This window comes from Plectropomus leopardus, chromosome 3 (assembly GCF_008729295.1).
Source record: "Plectropomus leopardus isolate mb chromosome 3, YSFRI_Pleo_2.0, whole genome shotgun sequence".
NCBI lineage: Eukaryota > Metazoa > Chordata > Actinopteri > Perciformes > Serranidae > Plectropomus > Plectropomus leopardus.
Genome location: NC_056465.1, coordinates 4,497,816 through 4,522,677, shown reverse-complemented (window position 1 = coordinate 4,522,677; position 24,862 = coordinate 4,497,816). Strand labels below are relative to the sequence as shown.

The window sequence follows — 24,862 nt, the reverse complement described above, 5'->3', positions numbered from 1 at the left end:
TATCCACAGGATAGGCACTGAGACTGATATTTTATATTTTTAATCTGATAGTTTTCCAATTCTTTGTTGATTGTAACCCATTACTTCCTGGATAAAAACCACTTTATGTCACTCCATCAAAACACCGAAATCAATTCTTAACATCCAATAATAATGGCCGCACCAACACATAATCTACGCTCAGCAGTTTCAGTGAATCATAACTGCTATCAACAAGTACTGTAGTGTAACCAGAGACAGTTTGGATTAATGCAGACCTCCTATGCTGTAATACACATCTTTCCATTTAATATAGACCTCTAAATGTGCATTGCAGCTGTATTACTGTATGTGGGAAATATGTATATCGATAGGGATTTGGTATTGGCAGATGCTTGATTCTTAATGACCTGAATCAGAACCAGGGGCAGATGATGGAAAACCTGGAGTTGCAAGATCCTTATTTTCTATTTATGTGTGTATTCAATGAGAGAAACTGTATTACAGCATAAAAAAACAGAATAGCAGGGACTGTGGAGAGTCAGCGGGAGAGGAGGAAAATCTTTGACTCATGCAGAGTTTCAGTTGCCACATCATCTTCCCAAACAAACCTACATAGTGATTACCACAGAGCAGAGACAAGCCTGGACACACAGCACTACGTTAGTGGAGCCTTATTTCCACATGTTGTTTTGCAGAAACACTCGCTTTATGTTGCTAAGTTATTTAACCATCTTCTCATCACAATTCCTGCAATATCTAGCATGCATCATGTGAGTCTCAAGGTGAGATCACAGCTTGTATCAGAGCATGTTCTTACCTGTTCAAACTCTCGGAGGCTGTGCATCTGTACCGGTGGGCCTTTATCTGTCTCATCACATGAGAAATCTGCACACATAGAAAAAGAAAGATGTTAATAAATTAAACTAAAGATATATTTTTTTTAAAATATATATATATTTTTTTAACAACCTGTAACTCTGGGCTTCCCATGGCCTAGATATTTGAGAGCCTTGTGAGGTTTCATTGTAAGTTTCTTCCTTAAATGTCCAGTCTATTTTCGAAACTTGGACATTTCATTTATATTTCATTAAAAAGGTAACAGTAGTACCATCTATGCCATTTTTAGGTGATCTTTGGTAGGACTGTGATTGTGGGGCAGACAACAATAAAAAAACATTGTCATTCAACAACGGCTGCAAAATTTGAGGAAAAAAATCAATACATAATTGCGATATATTAAATATTGCAATTAAATTATCCCTTGCAATAAATAAACACATATTTTGCCACAATCTCTCCTGTATCCTAAGCATCACTTGTTGGCTATTTATTTTAGGGTTCCAGTTCCTCTCTGGCATTGATACTTTAGTCTCCACTCATCTTGTCTCACTTTCCTCCTTAAACCATGCAGGACAGTTATGCTATCACTACTATAATAATCCTCACTGTGTGCAAATATTGATCAGTTCATACCTGACTGCAGAGCTCTGTCTTACTGGCCAGAGGGCTGACAGCATGGTGGCTGAATAGCGGCTACAGACAGACTGTAACTGAATACAGTGATGCCATATTCAAAGATCTCAGTCTTTTGCAATGTGTTTATCTATAATTTGCCCTGCGACAACAATATAAAAAGTGACATATTGTGCAGCCCCATAATACAATTGCTTTTAAATTTTTGTGATCATAAGATACAAGTTTATCCACCAACAAAGAATCCTGGTCCTCCTGGGGCCAGCATGAGTTGGTCAGTGGTGTTCAGCTCCACTTCGCAGTTTGTTCGTTACTCCACAGTGCTCATTACGATTCCTTTATTTGTTCAGTTGTTCTTAGTTTCATCTTTCGGCTGTGTGTTTTATCACTATTTCTGTCTGAGAAATTCTGCGTTACACCTTTTTAACTGCTGTAACCTCAAGCTCCTGTCCGCAAATACTAACGAGAGCCTGGATATCTTGGTTTGTCCAATGTGAGTTCTCCGTCGTCCTTTTTCCTAAATGATTGGTTGTCCTCATCAACAGAGATATGCATGTCAGTTTGGTTTCTGAATTAGGGGAGATCAATAAAATTGTGTGTTCTTCAGCCGATAAATGAGTAAAAAAAAAAAAAAAACTTTCATGCTGTTCTCATAAACAGATTGTACGTTTTCCTGTGAAAGTTAGCGCACCCTACGTTGTACATAAATTGAGCCAGAAATTAATGCATGACCCACGTATTTTGGAAGGCTGCAATCATGTGACCAATGCCCTGATGGGAGTTAACAAGGAACTGGCCCCAAAACACCAGACTTTCCTTAGGACTGTATTTTAAGCATGTAACATCACAGTGAAGTGCTAATTTGCATGTGCGTATTTCAAGATATCATTGAATCATTCTATGGGGACACAAACATTTTCAGGGGTACTGTTACTGTATCTGGCCTCTGAACTGTGACACATGGAAAAACCTGATGCAACAGACTAAATAAAGTCATGTTGATGTTACCAGTTAATTCAGCGACTGAAAAAAAAGAAATCTCCACTCAGCTTTTGACCGTATCACATGGTTTTCATCAGCCAGTGAAAGTTGATTTGATGTCTTGAAACTGAAGATATAGACATTTCTATCATTCTGAGCACTTTTAGGACTTCTTCATTTCAGCTAGTTTTAAACTTCCTTTGCTGATGAAGACCATGTGATATGGCTTGACAGCTCTAGAAAAAGCTAATACATAAACCTTGAGCGGAGATTGCAGCAATTTCAGAAAAGCGCACACAAAACGGGTTTGTCTAGACTGTGTTTAATGCAAATAAATGCATTTCATCTGTAAACGGCACTATTTAAAAATCCTCATAAATCCCGAATGCCTCTGTTTAAAATAGCTCCACTGTTGCTGAGAACCATTAGTCAAAGAGAACAGAGCTGAAATGTAAACACCTGTGGGCTTTGTGAGCTGCATCTCTGAGACGTCTTGATCAGCCCTCGCCTCATTATAACCCTATTAAACCTGGATGGATATGAGCCATGTCTACACACACGCACACACAGAACCGACATGGTACATGCCTGTCCAGCTGAAAAACATCCAGAGGTCTTAAGGAGTCTCAAAGCCAAACTTATCATCTCTAAAAGGCCAGGAGCGTTTCCAGAAAACTCCACACAGGAGGGATTTGTACAATAGTTTGTGTTTTATTCCTATAAATGCGGGGCCAATTCGTTCGCAGTAAAATAGAAGTGTGGGGGGGGGGGGTTGAGTGCCAGTTCCCGAGGGGTGTAATCAAGACCGCTTTGGCAGAGCACAGATTTCTGACGGTTCCTTAAAATTGCAGCACATTAAATATTATTAAAAAGGTGCTCTGTAGCATAAAGGTAGAGTAAGTATTCTGGATGGAGGCCTGGGGCAGGCCAGGGTACAAAATATTACACAACTCTGATAATATATGAATGACGCACTGGTACAAACACGCAAACACACACACACAAAAGTTGTGTTACTGTTCTTGTGAGGACCCTCACTGACATAATGAGTTCCCTTTGTCCAAATTGTAATCCTAACCAAATCACATCTTAATGTCTAAGCCTTAAATCAGTACGTTCACATTTTGGAAATATGCTTATTTTATACCTTAATACTGTGATAATGCCCAAGCCTATTAGAGTAGTTGCATTTTTGAACTTTGGACCGAGCCAGGGTAGCTGTTTCCACCGCTTCTATGCTAAGCTAGACTAACCACATCCAGGCTCCATACTTAACACACAGATGTAAAATTGACATCCACCTAAACATCTCAAAATTTATGCAAATAAACAAAAATTTTGAAAAACTGCAACTCAAGACCAAGGAAGTACAGATAAGGTATCAGTGATCAGATGTCGCAAAATAGGGGGTGAAAAAAATACATTTATACCACCTTATTTCTACAAATCCCACAGTTTCTAACCAATTTCCAATAAAGAAACTCAAACAAAATAATTCTTTAAAAGACTCCTTAAAAGCACTACATAATTACGTTCTAATTGTTGCGAAAGTGCTCACACTCCTAATCAATTGAATCCAATGAATTGCCAGCAAAACCCTAAGAGTCTTGTTGGTAAACTATAGATTAAATGAAAAAGATTAAGTATATTTCCAAGAAGATTCTCTAACTTTACTTGGGTTTGAAGAGATCAGTTAATACAGTCATGAGACTACGTTAATATTAACTACTTCATCATTTATTGCTTCTTTATTAGACCCGCAAATAAATGACTAGGCACTGCCTTGGGATATTCTCTATTTTACCTACTATAAGTGCCAAATTACACAGGTCTTTTAAGGACACATCCAAGGAGTTGACTGTAATCGGCAGTGAGGACTTGTAAAATTAAGAGTTACCAAAAAATAAGATAAAGACCCATTTTACCTGCCATCCTGTTTAAATGTAGCCACAGTCATCACTATGAGAACAAGCACATGCGCGCATGCGCGCATGCACGCACACACACACACACACACAGTGTGTGTGTTTGTGTGTGTGTGTGTGTTTGTGCGTGCGTGCGTGCGTGCGTGCGTGCGTGCGTGCGTGCGTGCGTGCGCTTGTTCTCATACACACACACACACACACACACACACACAGACACACACACACACACACACACACACACACACACACACACATGCACACATATACAGCTTTACTCTCAGTCCTAGTCAGCTGTTGTTGGTTACCGTGTGCAACGTGGGAAATTCAAGCAGTGACAGTAACTGCACAAAGTCTGTCAGAAAGATACAACTTCTATTCAACTCATGAGAAATATGAATGATGAATGATGAATCTTGAAGCTAGTAGTTGAAATTCAGTGAGCACATTTACTGTAACACTGTACTCAAGTACAGTTTTAAGTTACTTGTACTTAACTGAGTGCTTCAGTGATAGTTTATGCTAGTTTTTACTTCCCATCTGGTACTGTTCAGAGGGCATTTAACCCTCAGTAACCTGACAAATCGAGCTGATTTCTTGCAAAAACATGGGAGTAACGCAATTAGCAACTAAACAAGAAATAGCCCAAAAATTAAAGAAAATAAAAAAAGAAAGGTGAAAAAAGGTGCTGAATTTTTTTTAAAAAGTATACATTATTTTCTATAACACAATTTAAATATGTAATTATAATAATTATGGAAATAGTTTTTGGGTTTATTCCTAGCTTTTCTGTTTTCCCCCTTTAAAAAAATTCAGGTAATTTTCTTGTAACCTGTCACTAATATCTTAAAAGTTTTCTCAAGTTGCTCACTGCCTTTTTCCATGTTTTTGAAGGATTAGACAGCTTTTGTAAGGTGTCTGAGCACAGCAAAAGAAGACTGATATTAATCCATGTTTCAAAGGGTTAAGGGGCGGTGGCCCTTGTCAACACACTCAAACATTCATACTCATAGTGGCAACACACTGTTGCTCCTACAAACAGCTTATTAGTCAACACAGAAGTGTGTATCAGGTGAGGGTGGTAAAAATCTAATGAGGTGTTTATACTGCTTTCTTCCTGGAAAAGTAAACCAGTAAAGTCTTCTCAGTGTGACACACAAGACAAACAACACATTGATTGGAGACAACCTGGCAGAAACAGTGAACCATGAGAACATTAAATACATTCAGGATAATACTTACCCATCATAGGTCCGATGCTCTTCGGCCTGGCCCGTTTCTCTGCACCGCAGTGCCTGAAACAAGACACAGCTATCAGCCCACTTCCCTCAGACTCAACAGTCCCATGTGTCTTCACCAGCAGCCACACACACACTGCTCCTCATTCCCTGCAGTGAAACCTGTTTTTCCACATTTATGCTAATGAACCATCTTTCCACCTACAGTATACCCTACCTACTAGTGTCCCGTCTGCCTAACATGTCACTGAAATTGTGGTAAACTCTCAAAAAGCACAGAAGGTCAAAAATAGTCCAGGATGAGCAAAGCTGAGGGAGGTGGGGGGAAGCTTCCCACTGACATGTCAGAGACAGCAGGCACTCACACACTGGTGGTGGAAACTGAGTCAGCGCATGCTTTAGGTCACACAGACATCACTCAGCAGCTGAGAAACAGTAAACAAAGAAGCAGAGTGGAAGAATCCATGAAATCCTTCCACCAACCGGTCAAGACTGACTTTAAAACCTTTGGGGGCTTTCTGAGGACATTTTTCTGTCACATATTCTTATCTTTAAGATTTTTTTAAGAGACTGTTTTAGCTCCTGAGATTCACTGTCTCAACATGGCTTAAAGTTAGTCAATAAGGAGGATTTTTCAGGATCAGAGGAACATGGGCTGGATTTTCTCCCCATTAGCACGTCCTCAGAGCCTTTCATGAATAATCAATGAGCAAGATTAAGTCGAACAGATCTTGCTTGGCTGTAAAGGCTTCTTTATTAACAAAAGTGACGATAAGGCAGACGAAAGAGCTTCACATCAGGGTGAGAAAGTAATTAGCTCTGAATAACATGGGAATCAAAGGCTTTTGGCGCAAAATGAGTGGATTCAGGGATTTAACAACTTCTTGACCACCTAGGCGTGTGTTTGCTAGTTGTTACTACAGGACCTCCATAGTGGCCTGAACACTTGGTGGTGACAGCTGGAGGAGCAGAGAGCTGCAGGAGATGGGAGTAACTGTGTGACAGCAGAAGCTGATAGACAACAGTAAAGTTCTCCAACAGCAGCTGTGTGTGTTGTGTGAGAACAACATTTGTGCTCTCGTGTGTGGTTACATGACAAACCTCTGCAAATCAGCCCCAGGTCAACTTAATGTTTCAACAAGCTAATGCAGCTAAGGTAGTGCTGGGCGATATACCGGTTCATCCAAAACTCAGCCTTTTATAAAATACCCTCTGCTATCCACTGGCTATTGTTTTTGTGTTAAATAGTTTGCTGAATTTACTTGTGACATAAATTATTATAGTCATATCACACTTAAGAACAAGCAATTTACCCTTTTAATTAAGAATTTGAAAACGTAAATGACAGTCTTACAAGTCGATACTTGATAGTCCAACAATGGCAATTTAGTGCTGAAAAAAGTTAAATTAAAACCAAATGGCATCAGGATCTTAAAATCAAAAGTCAAACTAATGCTTGCAACACAGCTCTATATAAGAGTTAAACTATTTAAACAAGTTTAAAAAACAATGTTTCTTAAATCAGAATTGCAAGTTATTTAGGGTTTTCACCATCTACAATCCATAATATCATCAAAAGATTCAGAGAAAATGGAGAAATCTGTATGTAAGGGGCAAAGCTGAAAGCCAGTATTGGATGCTGATGACCTTTGACCCCTCAGGCTGCACTGCATTGAAAACCAACATGATTGTACAAAAGATATTACTCCATGGGCTCAGGAGGACTTTGGAAAACCATTGTTGGTAAACACAGTTCATCAGTGCATCTTTAAATGCCAGTTAAGACCCTACCATGCAAAGTGAAAGCCAGATATCAACAACATCCAGAAACACCACTGACTTCTCTGGACCCTGAGCTCAACTGAGACGGTCTGACGAGTCCACATTTCACACTGTTGTTGGAAATCATGGACGTCGTGTCCTCCAGGCTAAAGAGGAAAAGGACCATCCAGATTGTTACCAGCTCAAAGTTCGAGGCATCTGTGATAGCATGGCAGTGTCATAGTGCCAATGGCATCATGGGTAACTTGCACATCTGTGAAGGCACCATGAATGCTGAAAGGTACATACAGGTTTTGGAGCCTCATATGCTGCCATCCAGATGACGTCTTTTTCAGGGACGTCCCTGAAACAGTGCAGCTACTAGTCCAGCCTGCCTGCAGTCCAGATCTGTCTACCATTGAAAATGACGCATTATGCACCTCTCTCTCTCTCTCTCTTTTTCTGTCTCTTTATTATGAGACAAGGAAACCACTGTGGGGGTGGTAGGATCTCTGTATTGGGGACAGTTAGTAAGAGTCCTACTAGCATACAATGAAAGTGCTAACAGTTAGCATAACAAGGGTAACATTACCTAACGCTTTTTAAAGGGTTAAACAATAAAGTCAGTCGTTTAACTGGGACTGTGTAACCTGCCGCTGTGTTAGCTCAGGCTAACCGCGCAGACGTTGAACTGACCACTCGCTGGGAGGAGAAAGGCTCCAGAGACGATCCTTAAGCTCTGTGTCCCTGAAGCTGCACCAACAAAAGTTTTTTCTTTTCCAATGGAGCGTCAGACTATCAAGGCTTTCAGCTGAGTGGGCAGCCCTTCAGTGTGGCCCAGGACACATTAGCGTACACACCTCTGAAAGAAGTCAGCTCACACCACCTTTGAATGTGCTCTTAGAGCCACCAGCATGTGATCGGATCAACCAGAATGCATGTTAGTGCCAGGTGAAAACAGGGGCATAGAGACGCCAATGGGCGCCTTTGGTGTTGATATCACATGCTAAGGGTCATGACAAAGCATCAATATTCATCATCTTGGATATGGAAAGGGACTGAATCAGATGCAAGTGCTCTTAATCCATACAGGATTTTGGAACAAAAAACAAACTAACTCGCACATAAATTAGTCTTGATTACATCAACAAATCAAGTATTAATTCACAAATTAAGTTACTTAATTTTATTGCCCTATCCTTTCTATAAAACACTGTACTGACATTCAAACTTTATGTTTTTAATAGAGATATATGGTTTAATGTATGTTAAATCCTTAAACCTCACTGGCCTGCCATGTGGGTCAGTAATTACACACTCATGCTGTTCAAGCTTTGTTCAAACCCACATAAGTGACTTCTTGACTGGAGCAGAGATCCTAAAGTTTCCAACATACCAAATAAGTCACATTCAACTGAAGTAAATGCATCAAAGTTGTAATAGTATGACAGTCGACATACAGTATATGATACTGTTAGACAGTGTGGAAAGAGACTTAAGGAGGAAACTGGAGGTAAACACATTTCTAACAGATTAAACATGACTAAAGGTTCTGTGGCTTTGACAACATGTATAATGAACCCTCTTATTGTTTCTGGCAGGTTTAGAAAGATTAAAATGACAGTAGTGAGCAATGATAATTCAGCTGTTTGCTTTAAAACGACTGAATTTAGCTCAGCCAATAGCTGTTCATCATCCAGGAACACCACATGTGGGAGTCGAGACCTCGTTATGCAACACTGGCTCAAAGGTCTTCTTTTCATTGCAAGGTAAAGAAGATGTTTCAGTTCATTTGTCTGCATTCAGTGCAGAGGAGAAGCTTTTCTATTTGAATTACATTCATGAATGCACACCCACACGTGCATACACGCAGAAAACCACAGTTCACACACCGTACACACTCACAACACCGACTCTCATGACTCATCATAAAAGCTGTTATCATCCAAAAATCTTACCTTCCTCTATAAAGATATCCACTCATTTTTCAGCCGCATAAAATTAAGAAAAAAACAAACAAATACACTTCTAGCAGCCACACTTCCAATATCTCCTCAGCCGTCAGGTGAGTCCTCAGTCTGAGTGCCTCCACAGACCTGAGCACATCCGTTAATCTTCCAAAGGCAAACAGAGCTCCAGCAGACAGTCAGACGCGGCCAAAATACCAGCCGGAGAAGCCGAGCCCTGAGTTGGTAGGAATCTTCCAGTCAGTTTGTCTCTGACTCCTCAGACCCAGAGCAGGGTGACCACAGTCAGGCTTGTTTGGCCGCGAAGCACCCGGAGGAGCGAGCCAAGCACCCAGGCAGTGATTTGACGTGGCAGAGAGCAGCAGCAGCGAGAGGAGGTAAACACCAGTGGGGAGCAAAGGTACACAGAGCGCCGGCTTCAGCATGAAAGACTGATCTGTTTCAGCATGCTCCAAAACAGACGCTTCACTAGGTGTGTGTGTGTGTGTGTGTGTGTGTGAGTAAGTGTGTGTCAGCATCTGCACAAACCGCACTAACGTCTTCCTGCCAATGGTGGTAAAACAGTCACTAAGCTGTCAATTGACTATTTACCTCTTTTTTTAGGGAGGGTGGAGCACAAGAAGGACACCCATTTGTGTGTGTGTGTGTGTGTGTGTGTGTGTGTGTGTGTGAGTGTTTTCGTGAGTGTGGGGTGTGTATGTGTGTGTTTATGCATCCCCTCCTCCCCCTGCAGGTGTGTGTGACATGTTGGAGCACGTTTCCAGCAGGTAAAACAAGGTATGAATCCAGACACTAACCTCCTCCAACACAAAATACACACAACCAGCTGCTTTACTGTTCTGCCTGCAGGTCACGCACGCGCACGCACACACACACACACAAGAACTCTCTTTTAAAGCCACATTAACTGTGTCCATTATTGCTCTCCTAGAGAAGCAGTTGAGAGGACAAACAGTGCAGCTGTACTGACTTGATACAGACAGACAGGCAGCACACTGAGGCTGGTGGAGGGAGCTCAGGATCAAACACAGACAGTGGCGGGTCCGGAGTCTGGATCAACGTCCATGGAAATTCCTCCTCAGTGCTTCTCCAAACAGGAGGGTGTGGTCTGCTGGGATGTGTGTCTGTATGTGTGTGCATTTTTGTGCATGTTCTGGACAAAAAAAAAAACTTGAGGTTGTAGTTTGAACTTGAAATGACCATTTATGTGGTTGTGGGTGCTTGGGTGTTCATCGTTGTAAATAATCAAAGAGCACCCTTATTTTATAACATAGAAACAGACCTTCATTTGAGGCTAACTACAACTATCCTGAAGGTGACCTACTCCCATTTTCAGGCCCAGACACACCAAACACTCATCAAAAAAACTAGCAGCGACAGAGGCCAATTGTTGCATTTCTCCTGTGTCTCAACCAAAAATTGCACTTGAACACACAGCAAAGACTACAGCCAATGACCAACTAGCATGTATGCTCTGTGCCTGTGTGAAAAGACATAATTCTCCATACCAGCAGGCAGTGATAGTCTGTATCTGTGATTCAAAAAGGGAAACCAGAAGGCTGACAGGATGGATTCAAGAAGCTAGTTAGCACCTTGCCAACACAATCTGATGCTGAAGAACAAATCATAATTACTGTGCAGTGAACATAAAAAACCAAGAACCTTTTCTGCTAAGGAGCTCAGTGGCTAAAAAAAAAGTCATCTTTACTTATATAACAAGTTTGTTTCAGTCTCACGTCCTCTTGATTTTAGTTTTCTTTACTTAATGTGCTGAAATGAAAAGCCAATCTGAGTGATTTCTTTGACCGATGGGCTCAGCTGTCTCTGATCCCAAATCAACATACTGAATTTTGAAAGTCAACGAGGACCAACACTGAGGGACAAACTGCAAAAAGGACGCTGACAAAAGCTCACTGTCAGCCCGCCAGTGACTGACGGCCAACTGTCAGCTTGTGCCCTTAATTTACTTTTGCTTTTCGCTATCACTGCAAAATCTGTTTTCAAATCAAAACATTTCCAACTGTTGAGAGAGCATAATCCCCTTTATTCCCTGGAAGGCTTTTATTTTGAAAAATCTACAGGAACTGGAGCTTACCACTTACAGGTAAAGTTTAACTGAGTGGAAATTACAAGCCATTATTTAGTCTTTTTTTTGTATCTTCTATCTAGAATTACCACCTCGCCGTTGTGTGCCTCCACACACCAGTTAAGCTGCACCTACAGTTTATATCCATGTCTGTAAAAACATGGATGCTTCACACATAACTCGAAGCTGAACTGGCTACACTTTTCATAGACTGACGACCAGCTACTTTTGAATCTGGAGGTGGTGATAAGATGAGAAACTTGCGATATGGCCCTTTGGATAACTAAAACCGGACATATCTGAGCACCTGCAGCTTGGGGTAAAAGGTTTTGCAAAACACATTCCAGATTCAGGACTTTGTGTAACCTGCAGTCTGCATAAACAGACACATGTACTGATAGCTTTAGATAAAATTCAAGGAATTTCTATCCTTTCTCTCTCTCGACCAGCACAAGTATCCTCACGAACCTGCCTCACATTCCACACATGCAGCCGGTTCAGTGAGGAGTGCTGAGGGGCTGTGGGAGTGCAGGCACGCAGGCTGAGGCGGTCTGAGCAGAGGAGGAGACAGAACATCAGAGGCTGGACTGGGAGGCTTCCCTCTCCTGAGCCAAACACGTTATGCAATCAGCCAAAACAACAGCCTGTCACTCTCTCTGATTTACTGCTCACTTCACTCTGAATCCTGCATGTTTATTATTGTGGTTTCACCTTTTGTATGCCAAGGTTATAGTCAGTACTTTACAACCTGAGAGATAGGATCCCCTACAGGGCATGCAAGCATGCATGAGGGGTCATAAGGTTTACAAAACAGGATGAAAAAAGAAAAACAAAATTCGGATACAGAAATGTCTAATAGGATCAAATAAAGTGAGTCTACCTCAAAAAAGTTAAAAGGTCAACTTTACTGTGCCATTGTAATGTTCTGCAAACAAACTTTTCTGCCCATTACTCAACGTCATATTTCAGGAAAAGAAGGCTTTGGTCGCATACTGAATTGGTGACACTCATCTGAGGTGTCCACCTTGAAACAGTGCTGACTGTATTGATCTTCTGTGCTGCCGGGGGAAGATCTGTGTGAAGCACAGGTGCTGGAATAGGGGAAATGAGACTTCTTGTCCCCCCACTTTCTGTACGTGCAAGAAGACATCACAGCCTCTATTATCATCAACTGAGTGCCATCAGGCACGCCCTGCCAAGTGCATCAGGGGTGTGACAAACACACTTTTAATAGTGTCAGACACGGGGTGGGATCAGAAAGAACACATGATTTCAGGTGAGAGCATTAAAACCTGTCACATTCACAGCTTATTACATTCACTAGTTTCACCCAAAATAATTACAGGGCTCTCCCCATCATGACACACTAAAAGTTTAGGAATCCTGCAGAGAGTTTTCCTCAGAGAAAATTTGTTGTCTGAAACTTGAGACAGAAATTATATTTAAACTTAAGTTTTGAACCAGAACAATCTCATCATGTTGCTCATCACAGCTACACATCTACCTGTATTATAATTAAAAATGTGGAGCTCCAGGTTACTTTTTGGCCTGTTTCATTTAAAAACAGATGACACACTGTTTCTTCACTGGCCGAAAGACTAACAGGAACAGACAGGCCTGAGAGAGTTACACTTGGAGCAACAAGTTTTGAGAGTCTCAATTTTCAGAGGAGCTGTGTGGACTGTTTTCAATGCATCAGATATCCAACACGCCTGTTGATGTGCAGAGGAAACTGGGTAGAATAATTCATCAAATGTTTGATGTGCACATGAACAAGGGAGTTCTGTGGTTATTTTAAAACAGTCTGATACTGGTTGCACAATATTTAATCAGAGGATTTGCTGATGGTTCGACAATACGCAATGTCATTCCAGTTAAAGACTGCAGATGGAACAGATACCTGTTGCCTTCAGCTGGCAGTAAAGAGGGACACCAGAGTAAAGGAAAGGCCTTCAGTATGTAGTTTTCGCTTCTTTGCAGCAATATCAATATTTGAAACATTGTCAACATGAGATTCCGGACATACAAACTGAAATCACAACTTCACTGGTACAAAGCATAAAACTGCAAGGCTGTAATTTGAGTTTACTTGAAAATCTGCAGACGAGAGCCTTATAGGAAGACTTAAGTTGCAAGGATCTATTTAAATTTGTACTATTTAATACATGTCCACAATTAGTCAAAGAGAGAGACGCAGATCACATCCAAATATAATAGATGATAAGGTGTCTCATAATCCATCTCTTCTTCAAATGTGGTTCAGTTTCCTCCCCTGCGTTTATATTTATCTTTCTAGTTGGAGCCTTTAATTTATTAATTGTCCCGACTCATATATTATCATCTTTGCTACATTTTTAGCTATTTATTGCTACTATAACATCACATTAATATTTTTTTCCTATTTTACATCATTTTACTTTACTGAAATTGCACCTTAGCCCTAACTGATGTCCATCACGTCTGCAACTGCTCCTAAAATGTCAGATTATGATTTAGCTGTTTTGCAAAAGGAACTTTTCTCAGTTTTTGTCAGGACTTAAGTATGTGGCCCATGTGCAGATGAGTAAGTATTTGCTGATGAATGATGAACGGTCTCACGTGGTCAAAAGATTACATTCTCAGTTGAAAAATTGTGATAAGATTTTCTTGGATGAGCCATATTAATTTTCAGCACAGTGGTTGAGATCACATAAAGTGAGACAAATTCTAATATGAACCAGATCAGAGAGAAACAATGACACCATGTCAGTTTGTTCACAATTTAGAATCAGCCAAGTATGGCGCAATAGCTTTATGCTCTGACACACTGAGTTTATCATCAAGTTAACTAAGATGAGTGATGTCAGAAGGCTGTTATTTCGCTTTGAGGTGGTGGCAGGGCGTCCTCTCAGCTCCTGGACCGAGTAAAGGAGGGATTTACAGTAAGACAAGAAAAAAAACAGTGAGGAGCCAAATGAGGGAGAAGAGGGGCAGTCTGCTGACAGTAACTCACACTGTTATTATCCTGATCACACCTTTCCTCCACCCTTCCTGTCTGTCTTTCTCCTCCTCTTCCCATGTCACCATCCATGCCTGTGTTCCTCCCTCCAAACTTCCTCCCCTCCTTCTCTGTTTGGGCAGCTGTCACCAGATAAGCTGTGACAGCGCCTTAACTCACTAAAACGTCCATCACCTCAACCTCCTACTTTCAGTCTAAATAATGTAAAGGTGCACTTAAAGCTGAGGTAGGCAGAAATCTGGAAAAGGCAAAAAAAAAAAAAAAAAAGAGGCAGAATAAAAAAAAAAAACATCCCTCTCCTGCTCTCCTGCAGCTCTCCCTCTCTGTCCTAAGCCCCTCCCACCAGACGTCCGTGGGCATATGCACACGCTTCATACATATGCTGATTTATTTCATTGTAAAGTTGCACACAGAGCACTCACTCAGCACTCCTTACCCACACATTTTCTCTTTCAAGCCCTTTCTGAGTTGTCACTCTGGTATCCAACATTTTTTGCAGGTCCTTGAGTGCAGCACAGCAGGCAGGGTTTTTTTTTTCGTTTTTTTTAGCTCCTTTGCAGGTAAATTTCACTCTTGAGGTGGATAATTGATCTGTTGATAGGTTTACAACTGATCACATGGATGTATGAGAGAAGATATTTGCAGATTTTTGTAAATGAAAGAGAGATTTAGGTCCAGCAGAATGAACAGTTTAATTTAATCGGAAACACTGCTGTTATATGACGGCTGATCTCAATCTCTGTTTGGAAGGCAAGGAGCTCCTGAATGTCCTTGTTATCCCAGATTATAAACATTTACACCCAGTTCTTCTTTTTTTAGTTAGCCGCTCTGCTAACAGCTGCTTTTTAAATTTCCTGTGGTGGGCCACCCATGGTCACATCATTCCAGCTTTACGTTTCACAAAGAACTCATTACGGCGGCATAACGGAGTGATACACTTGCCTTCAACAGGCAGTGTGAATGTGGCTCTTGTCACTGTGGACTGCTTCCCTGAAGGAGAGCTTGCAGAAGAGGAGAGTAAGGACTAACAGAAGGCCAAACTATTAGCACTTTAACACTTTCTATCTCTGAAACACTACATTGATACTGACACGTGTTTTATTTTGATCATCGTCAGATTCTCTTTTAGACACTCTTTCACAAATCTGTCTTCCTCTTTTGGGGTGCTTTGCAACCTAGGCAGTTGTTGCCAATACTGGAATAGAAACTGCAGAATTCTCCCCTATTGAATTGGGCTCTCACCCATGGATGTATTAGGAGACCTGGATACAGCACAGACCACATTCATTCCTATGAAAGGTGATCAGTAGCACATGAAGAAAAAAATCGCTCTATTTCTGCAGTAACTTCCACCGGCTGAATGACTAATTTCAGGTTTAGTGCTCCGCTAGCTTCAAGGGGGATACAATAATCTAATCTTGCAGCTTTTTCTAGACTTTGTAAATGTAAACTGACCGAACAAATCAAATCCTGATTGTGAAATGAGTCATTTCATGGGGGTTTTGACACATTTGAAAAATGTATCCACTGATTTATAGACATCTCATTCCCAATTTAACTATGAGAAAAAGTCTTTCTGGTCCCCGTCTCCTCACGTGACGGACCTGGACGGTGCAAGTAACACTTTTTGCCACCATGTAAAATTTGCTTCATGCCTGACTCTCTTCCTGGGGCCTCGCTTTCACCCAAGGGATGTGCACATGCAACTGGTTTGTAAAACAGCCAATAGGGCCAAAGTCTCCCCTCATGGGCCAGATTTTCTAAAGCCTGAAAACACAACCAAGAGGAGGTGCAAAAGTCTAGTTTTCTCTCAGAACACTTGAAATACAATATGCTCAAAGCTTATTATTGGCTTTATGCCAGATGATGCCAAAATGAAACTGCCTACCCCTGCTTTAAAGCCATTTCACACACAGATAAATCTAGACGTAATGAATAAATTACACAGACACAGCTGAAAACCTGCAACTGAGCCTCACCAAACATAAATAAGTGCCAGAAGGGCATACTGAAAGAAAGTAGAGACATCAGCTGGCAGGACAAGCTAATATCACATCAAATTCAATAATATTACTGACACAAGTTACCATTATGCACATTCACTGAAATCCAAATTAGTACATATAAAGATGTGCAGAACACAGTTGACCAAAGCATTTTTTCAGTGACAATAGTGCAAGTGGCTCAACTAGATTTGAAAAACTTGGTATTCTTTATTACAATGCATTGCACTGCATTGAGCTACACAATGATGTAGGTCTACTTCATGTGCACCCAGCTGATAGCCGCCAAAGTACTGCAGACAGAAGGAAAGTAAGGACCTTACAATACAGATAAAAAAAACAATTAAGTAAGTTATTGAAGGCATTTCAAAACACAAACTCTTCTCTTACTGACCGCTCTGTTACTTCCGCATTTGGGGATTCAGTTTATTGGAGTTTACTTGAGTCCGATGGAGGTTTGATGTCAGTTTCATATCTGTATGTCTGGTGCCCTTTAGTTTTTTTTTTGCTGGCAGCTAGGGGTGAAGGAGGCAGCTAGAATCTTTCAAACATCCAAACCCAGAAATCCCGAAATCACGCTCATGATTACCAGCCCAGCTGTTCTCTGATCAGTTAATACCACAGGATAACAAGGAATAGGTCTAATGTTAGTGAGTCCAGCTTTTTCTGGAAAGAAATACCAGTTTTCTATTTCAAACAGAAGTTGTGATCCTGGTGGTGAATAAGATTTGAGTAACGTCATCAGACTTTTGAAACTTTAATGAGAAACTGGAGTGAATCTTCAAAATTTGACATGTGATGTGGATAAAACCTGCAGCTACATGTTGTGGTTCAGGCAGAGGTGCTTTTTTTACATAATCTTGCTTGGACTTTATGTTATTCAGCATCCAACATGAGATTTAGAGGTATTATCTAAATTTTTCTCCACCACAGCAAATGAGGCACAGACCTCACTCTCTCTGATTACATCCAGGGCCTGTGTACCTTCCCTCTGTTGAGAGGGACGTAGCTGTCTAATTAAGTCAGTTGTTTCTGTACAAGCTGTCAATGAGGAGCTCTCAGAATGTGCAATGTGTGTTTACAAGGCCAAGAGCCTGTCAGAGAGAGCTGGAAACACGATATGTGTCTCAACAGTGCGGCCAAAAGCTGCAGAGGAAACATCACGCTGGTGTAACGCTCATCTGACAGAAACATGATGATTTCAATGTAAAGATCTGCAGCAAAATTTACGTTTAAACACATTATGTGATTTACAGAGCTTTGTTTGTTTTAGTGAGAGCATATGGTCGTTATTACTGTCATACAAATGTTTTCTCTAAAACCTAGTCAACACATGAATGCATCCATTATTAATAAGTATCGTAGCAAACCCCCATCCAGGGTTCATATTACCAAATGCCACTTTTACAGAAAAAAATCAATGAGTCAGTGTAAAATTTTGGCTCAAATAATAACCTTTTAACAGTGGTAGAGTAAACACATGAACTAAAGCACAAGTAGAAATATCACTGTGGAAAAATACAACACTGCTGTTCAGTGAAAACCATCAATCTTCAAATTGAATGATATTTTTATTTTCTTTTTTTATGTCTTCCATTTAAAAATTACTACTACCTACGACATTATCTAAAAACAATGTGCCATTATAATCTTCTTATTTTGGAGAAAGCAGGCATTTTGCAGCATACAAACATAAATATAGCAATGTTTGTTTAAATGTCTAAAAGGACCAAAGAACATGCAAAACGTGCTAAAAGGAGTAGTTTGAGATTTTTGAAGTGGGGCTGTATGAGATACTCAATGTATTACATACAGTAGCTGGCGTTCGGTGTGCTCCTGGTTTGTAGAAACAGACAGTGTGCGCACCCTGCAGCTCAGTATTACCCTGCTATATAGATGGGTTAACATCATGTGTTTTAGCTGCTTTAAAAAAAAGGCCTACCTAAAGTATACAATATTAGTCTATGTGGGCATTTTATTGAGAATGTTTTCAACATGAGTTTAATTTCAGTCGGATCACCGCTAACAGCACTTTCTGACCCAAACAGCTGACCGGCAGCAGATTAGAAATTTAGTGCTATAAAATGCTACCTTTCCAAATTGTATGTCCCTCACCTGAGCCAAAATTAAGTCCCTCTTCAGTGCTTACTTTTTTTTCAAAGCCTGACCCATTTTGCAGCACTCCTTCCCCCCTCACAAGTAACGAACAGTCCCTATCACTGACCACCGAGGGAGGCCGGAGTGGTGACTGGGAGACCACATGCAGAAAGCCTTAGCCAGTTAAAGTCGGACTAAGGTGTTCACATGATGGAGAAGCTCGACTTCCAGTCGAATTATCTGGGTGTGTTTGTCTGAGTTCAGTCAGACAAACATATTTTCATGTATTTTAAAAGTCCAGTTTTAGATGGACCAAGACAATAATTCGACTTTTTCTAACATCATGTAAACACACTGACTGTTTTTCATGTCTTGGCCTATTTACTGCTGATATATCCCAAAGCACAATGTTTCAAATTTATGAATGTGTTTCATCACCAAGGCACCTGCATCATTCACTACAATTTAAAAAATAAACTTGGAGAGACCTTCTTGAGATAGCTGATCCATCAAAACAAACAGTAAACACACACAGGCAGAACTCACACACACACTGGGCCTGTTGGAAGTCACACAGCACAGAAATCAATACATCAATAGTGAACAGGAAACAGTTATTGGCTCAGAGCAGACAGACAGCTCCATCAGACAGCTGTCACCCACAGACAACAGCAACACTGATCCTGGTTTAAAATTAACTACAGCACAACACACCATGAGCCTGCTGTCTGAGGATAAACTGTGGAGGTCTGCTGGGATTAAAGCAACACATTGCTAACATATAAAGCAATACTGTTATCACACTCCATTATGTAATAACACTTCTATCACATTGCAGCACGCAGTGAATTACCTCTCAGTGCCTGATTAGTGTTGTATGTGGCGGTGACAGCTGCAGTCTCCTCTCCATCTTCCTCTACCGACGGGTTCCTCCACGCGCATCACCGGTCTCCGTTAATTAACCATCCAGCCCCGGTTAGAGTCCACATCCATCTGCCAGCATCCCCGATTATAACCTTAGTCTGGAGTCAGAGATGCTGCTGCTGCTGCTGCTGCTGCTTGCTGCACAGACGCCACCGCCGATGCTCCCGTTTCAGCTCATTGGTCGATGAGCCCCCCCCCCCCTCCCCCCGCGACCCAATATACGGCAGACTGGATGTTTCACGCGCCCCCTCCTCCCTCCCCCCTCCAGCGGTGCGGTGTACCCAAACATCAAAGGAAAAGCCTCGTAATGCGAAAGGGGAGGCCCGCGCGCTCGTTTTGGCACACAATCACGTGAGAGATCAGTTCATAGAACAAAACGTGTTAACAGCAGGGACAGGAGAGCATGTCCAGAGGGGACACACGGGACATAGGTAAACAGATGGGAAGCCCCCATGATGAGGTAACTGCGTCACACAAGGGGGGAGAGAAGTCAGGATTTATAGCAGCGATACTCAAATAACGGCCCGCGGGCAAAAACTGGCCTCTCAGAGGGTTCCTGAGTGCATCTCCAAACATTATGTGGTTACCAATAAATATAAAGTGATTCACATTAGGATTTGTTTTGTAGCTATTTGGAGTATCCATAAGGTGCCAAGGTGTATAAAACAGCATCAATAGAACTTCATCAAAAACAGTGCAAGTGGATGATCCCTCGCACCCCCAAAGAAGTCCCAGCTAAACGCCTACTGTCCTAAAATCCTGGAAATTCCTAGGATTGTCCTAAAATCTGACGAAGTTCTTCAAATCCTAGAAATGTCTTAAAAGCCTAGAAATGTCCCAAAATCCAGGAAATGTCCCAAAATCCAGGAAATGTCCTAAAAGCCTAGAAATGTCCCCAAATCCAGGAAATTTCCTCAAATCCAAAAATATTATAAAATCCTATGAACCTCATAAAAATCTGAGAAATATTCTAAAATTGGAGACATGTCCTAAAATTGGAGAAATCCTGGCCTTTTGTCATTTTGTAAAAATTACCCCCAAGCAAAGCAACTTTAGTATCCCTGCATTAAAGTTATCCTGTAGGATACTGAAATCATGTCTTTTAAACTTGGACTTTGAGAATTAAGTAAGAGAATAAAGTTGTAAATTAATGAGAATAAAATTATACAATTTTACAAGAAAAATCATAAAATTACAAGAATAAAGTTGTAATTTATTGAGAAAAACTTGGAAAATTACTTGATTAAACTCATACATTTGGAGAAAAAAAACATTGCAGATTAAAACCACAAGTTCAGGTAAAATTTTTTCTTGTTTCTTTTGTGCTTCATTCAGACACATTTTACAAGCATTTACACCTTTAGAACCTGAGAAAATTGGTTTGATTTCTTTTGAAAACATGGAAAAAAGACAATAAGCAGCTTGGCAAGAAATGTCCTGCAAATAAAAAATACATTAAAAAAGTAATAACAAATGTTAAATGTTCCTCCGGTCATTTTCTTGTTTCCTACTTTTCTCTCTCCTTTTTTTAATGCTTATTTTTAGGTGATTATCTTATAATGTTTTACTTGTGTTTTTGAAAGAAATGCAGCTGTTTTGGTCAGGTTTCAATGGGTTATTCAAATAATATGCCTTTTTTCTAAAAAAAAAATAATTTAACAAATTTATTCTTGAAATATTACCTTTTTTTCAAGACACCATACTTTAATCTCATTATATTATGATGTAATGTTTCAGGGGATAAATGACTGCAAAAGTTGCAGAAGTTATCAGAATGAAGGTCTCTTTGAAACAGCATTATGTGCAAGATGCCAAACATTCCATTAAATAAATATGATGTGAAAACATTTCTTGTTTTCTAGCCTTAAATTTTGGATATGATGCCTGAGATGTTTTCTCAAGCAAAAAAAAAAAGGAAAACTTCTAGCTTGCAAACTTTGAAAATATTCAGTGCACAAGAACTAAAACAGAAAATGTTGTGGTGATAAAAGGAAAGAACAAATTAGTAAGTGAAGTGATTACAGTTCAGAGGTTCTTGTACATGTTAACTATTCCCATTTTATCATTCTTTATGCTTTGACATTTACCTTTATTTTATGTCATAGAAAACCTCGACAACCTCAAGAGTAGCATTAATTTAAATGCCATCGCCTGCTCCCCTTGTTTCCTCTTATCTGTATTATACAATGAAATAATAGTATTCTGTATGTTGCTCTCTGTTTTTCAAACATCAACTCACATAATTTTTTTCTCCACTTGCTTCTTTTATATTTTTAGGTTTCATTTCATCTCTCCTCAGTTCTCCCACACAAGAGCTTTACTTCCTCCAATCCAGCCTGTGCCAACAACTGCTTCTATGTCACCTGGTGGCCAACTGCTGAACTACAGACCCCTGTTAGTCCTGCTCCACTGTCACTTTCTGTCATGCAAAGAAGTGGTGTGTGTGTGTGTGTGTGTGTGTGTGTGTGTGTGTGTGTGTGTGTGTGCGTGTATACAGACTTTAATTACTCAAATAGTTGTGTATGACCAGTCTGGATACATGTGGCCTCAATGTGTTTTCTCTGGAGTGAGGGAATCACTCTACATATTTAGTTGTGTATGTGAAGCTGGATTCATCATCCTCACACACACACACACACACACACACACACACACACACACACACACACACACACACATCACACACACACACACACACACACACACACACACACACACACACACACACACACACACACACACACACACACACACACACACACACACACACACACACACACACACGGGCATCAGTAGAGATTTAGGGCCCATGAAAAGATATCACATTGGGCCCCCCGCCACATGCCACGCAAATCCTGCACAAATACCACAACCACACCTCCATAGCACAATCAACCCATTAAAACCTTTAAATATTTCTCCCTTTGCAATATTGTACTTTTTACTTGACTACATTTATCTAACACTTTTACATACTTGTAATATTTTAAATAAGGACATACACATACATATATATCTAAATAAATAATAATATAATAATAATAGAAATATAAAAGCATAACACTAACACACACATCTCTCTCTCTTTCTCTATATAGATAGATAGATAGACATTAGATCGAGATGTTGGATATAGTGATGCAGTATTATATACAATATATACAAAGTATCTAAAATTGGTTCCACATTGACAACTTACAACATTAACATGCAAACAGAATCTGATAATGTTCTAGGATAACCTAAGTAACTCCTGTTATGATCATAGAAATATTGTTTGTATGGTTATGGTTCTTAAAAAAGAGGCATTCATCATAATGAATACTTTCACTTTTGATACTTTACATTTTGCTGATAGTACTTCAGAACTTTCACATCAGTGACATTTTGAATCCAGGACTTTTTCTAGCGATGGAGTATTTTAGACTGCAGTATTTCTGTCTACTTTATTTAAAAAATTGTAAAAATAGTATTTATTCCACCACTGGTAATAACATCGTAACCAAAATTTCAGGTACCAGCTGACGTGATGAGACAGAGTGCTGCTTACCTCTATCTTCAGCTGGGAGCAGGGCTGATTCATTGGTGGGAGGTGTTGGGAGAGACAGGACTGCTGCTGAGGACGAAGCTGCCTCTGTACTTTGGCCTGATACCAGACAGGGACAGAAATGAATGATTAAGTATGAATAACTTGCTAAAAGTTTGGCTAAATTGATTAAATGACGGTTAAAAGAGCAAAATGACGACAGAATTCTCTGTGAAGCTATTAACTAATGTTAGGGCAGCCAACTTAGCCTACTTCAGTATAAACTAAACAGGTTCATTTCCGCCACTCACGGTGACCCACCTTTCTTTGTAAAGAATTTGGTGACATATTATTACTCTCTTTTCTCTCTCCTGCCTTTTTTTGGTATTTAATCAGACGTTTTCTTGGAAAACTAACATGCTAAACTGTGCCGGCAATTGTCATCTCGCTTCTATAGCTTGTTACCATATGTGCCACATTTGAAGGATTGGACTGAACTATTTCATAAAAATACAGGGGTGGGGAGCAGGTAATGCACAGGGTTTTGGTGCTTTACCTTTTTTCAGGCGATCTTGCGTACCCGAGGTCTCTTATTTTGCCAAATCTAGTGGGCCAAAGAATGACTTTGGGATAAACGTTAGTATGCACTAGAATAGATATGTTGAAAAACAGGATTCTTTCAAAGTTTTTTGCCAGTGGTGGACTTGTTTGACGGTTTCTTTAATTTCTTCACTTTCCTTCTTGTAAACATTGTTGTAGTGTTTTTTTGTGCATATCCCAAAAAATTTTTTTTATAATATTTGAAAGAAGGTATGTTTCTCCTTCCAACTATAAATATGGGCTTTTTTTGGGCATGAATCTCTACCCTTGCTCTACCTTGCAAACAGTTGGCTAATTAAGTTTATGTACAACACACTGAGCTTACCATAAACAGGCAAGAGGCCACATATCACAAATTCCTGAAAAAAACCTGCTTGAGACACATATTCCGAATGCTCCTTAAACCTTAATTATATGGGCACACCCAGCATAGCTTAATCGGAAAACGTTTCGTTCAGAAAAGGGCCTAATTTTGCTGCAAATACCGTTTTCTATTCACCCTTTGAAACCAAGCAAATTGGCTTGATTTCTTTCAAAAATATGGGATGAAGGCAATGAGCTATGAAAAAAGACATAACAAATGAACAAGAAGTACAAAAAAGTTACTGGAAAATTAGCAAATAAATAAATAAATAAAATACAAAAAGAATGTTAAAACAAAAACCAGGGGAATGAAAAAAAATTAAAAAGCCCTTAAAAATTATGTTATAAAATGATTGTATTTTTTTAAATATGTAATTATGATAATTAGAAATATACTTTTTCCTTAGCATTTTTCTCTATTTCCCTAGACATTTTCCTGTTGTTTTCTAAGTTCTAAGTTTTCTAGTCTACTGATTTTTAAAAATGTGTGAAAATTTTATTACTAGGTTGCTTATTGCTTTTTCCCCACATTGTTGAAAGAAATCGCCTTGCTTGATTTTCTCAGGATTTAGAGGTTTAAATACTTGTTAAAAGGCATCTGACAATAGCACAAGGAAACTGATGTCCCTCCAAGTTTCAAAGAGTTAACATAAAAAGGAAATATTGCAAATCTGTCAAGTCACATTTTTGTGACTTGAACATTGCAGCAAAATGTCCATTTACAACGTAGTTCAATTATTTTCCACCAAAAAAGGCAATCTTGCATTACAGTTTCCACTCAAAGTGACTACATTACTTTTTTAATAACCTTTTTAATCAACATTTAACCTAAATCACAATATTTTCTTAATCTTAACCAAAGTGCTTTTGTTGACAAAACCTAAGATAGAGAGAACCTAAGATGTGAGCACAGGATGAAGGCGCTGCACTTAGTAAGCCTG

General features: G+C 39.8%; 1 protein-coding gene across 1 annotated transcript in view; it reads right to left on the bottom strand.

Annotated features, from left to right (window-relative positions):
* LOC121962789 (myomegalin-like) overlaps window positions 1-9,858 on the bottom strand; it is a 73,127-nt gene extending 63,269 nt beyond the window's left edge. The window contains exons 1-3 of the mRNA XM_042513092.1: window positions 9,316-9,858; window positions 5,601-5,653; window positions 800-867 (exon numbers count right to left, since the gene is read on the bottom strand). Of these exons, the coding sequence (XP_042369026.1) occupies window positions 800-867; window positions 5,601-5,653; window positions 9,316-9,341 (147 nt within the window). The 5' untranslated portion in view covers window positions 9,342-9,858. The remainder of the gene's footprint in view (window positions 1-799; window positions 868-5,600; window positions 5,654-9,315) is intronic.
* Between the last annotated feature and the right edge of the window lie 15,004 nt (window positions 9,859-24,862).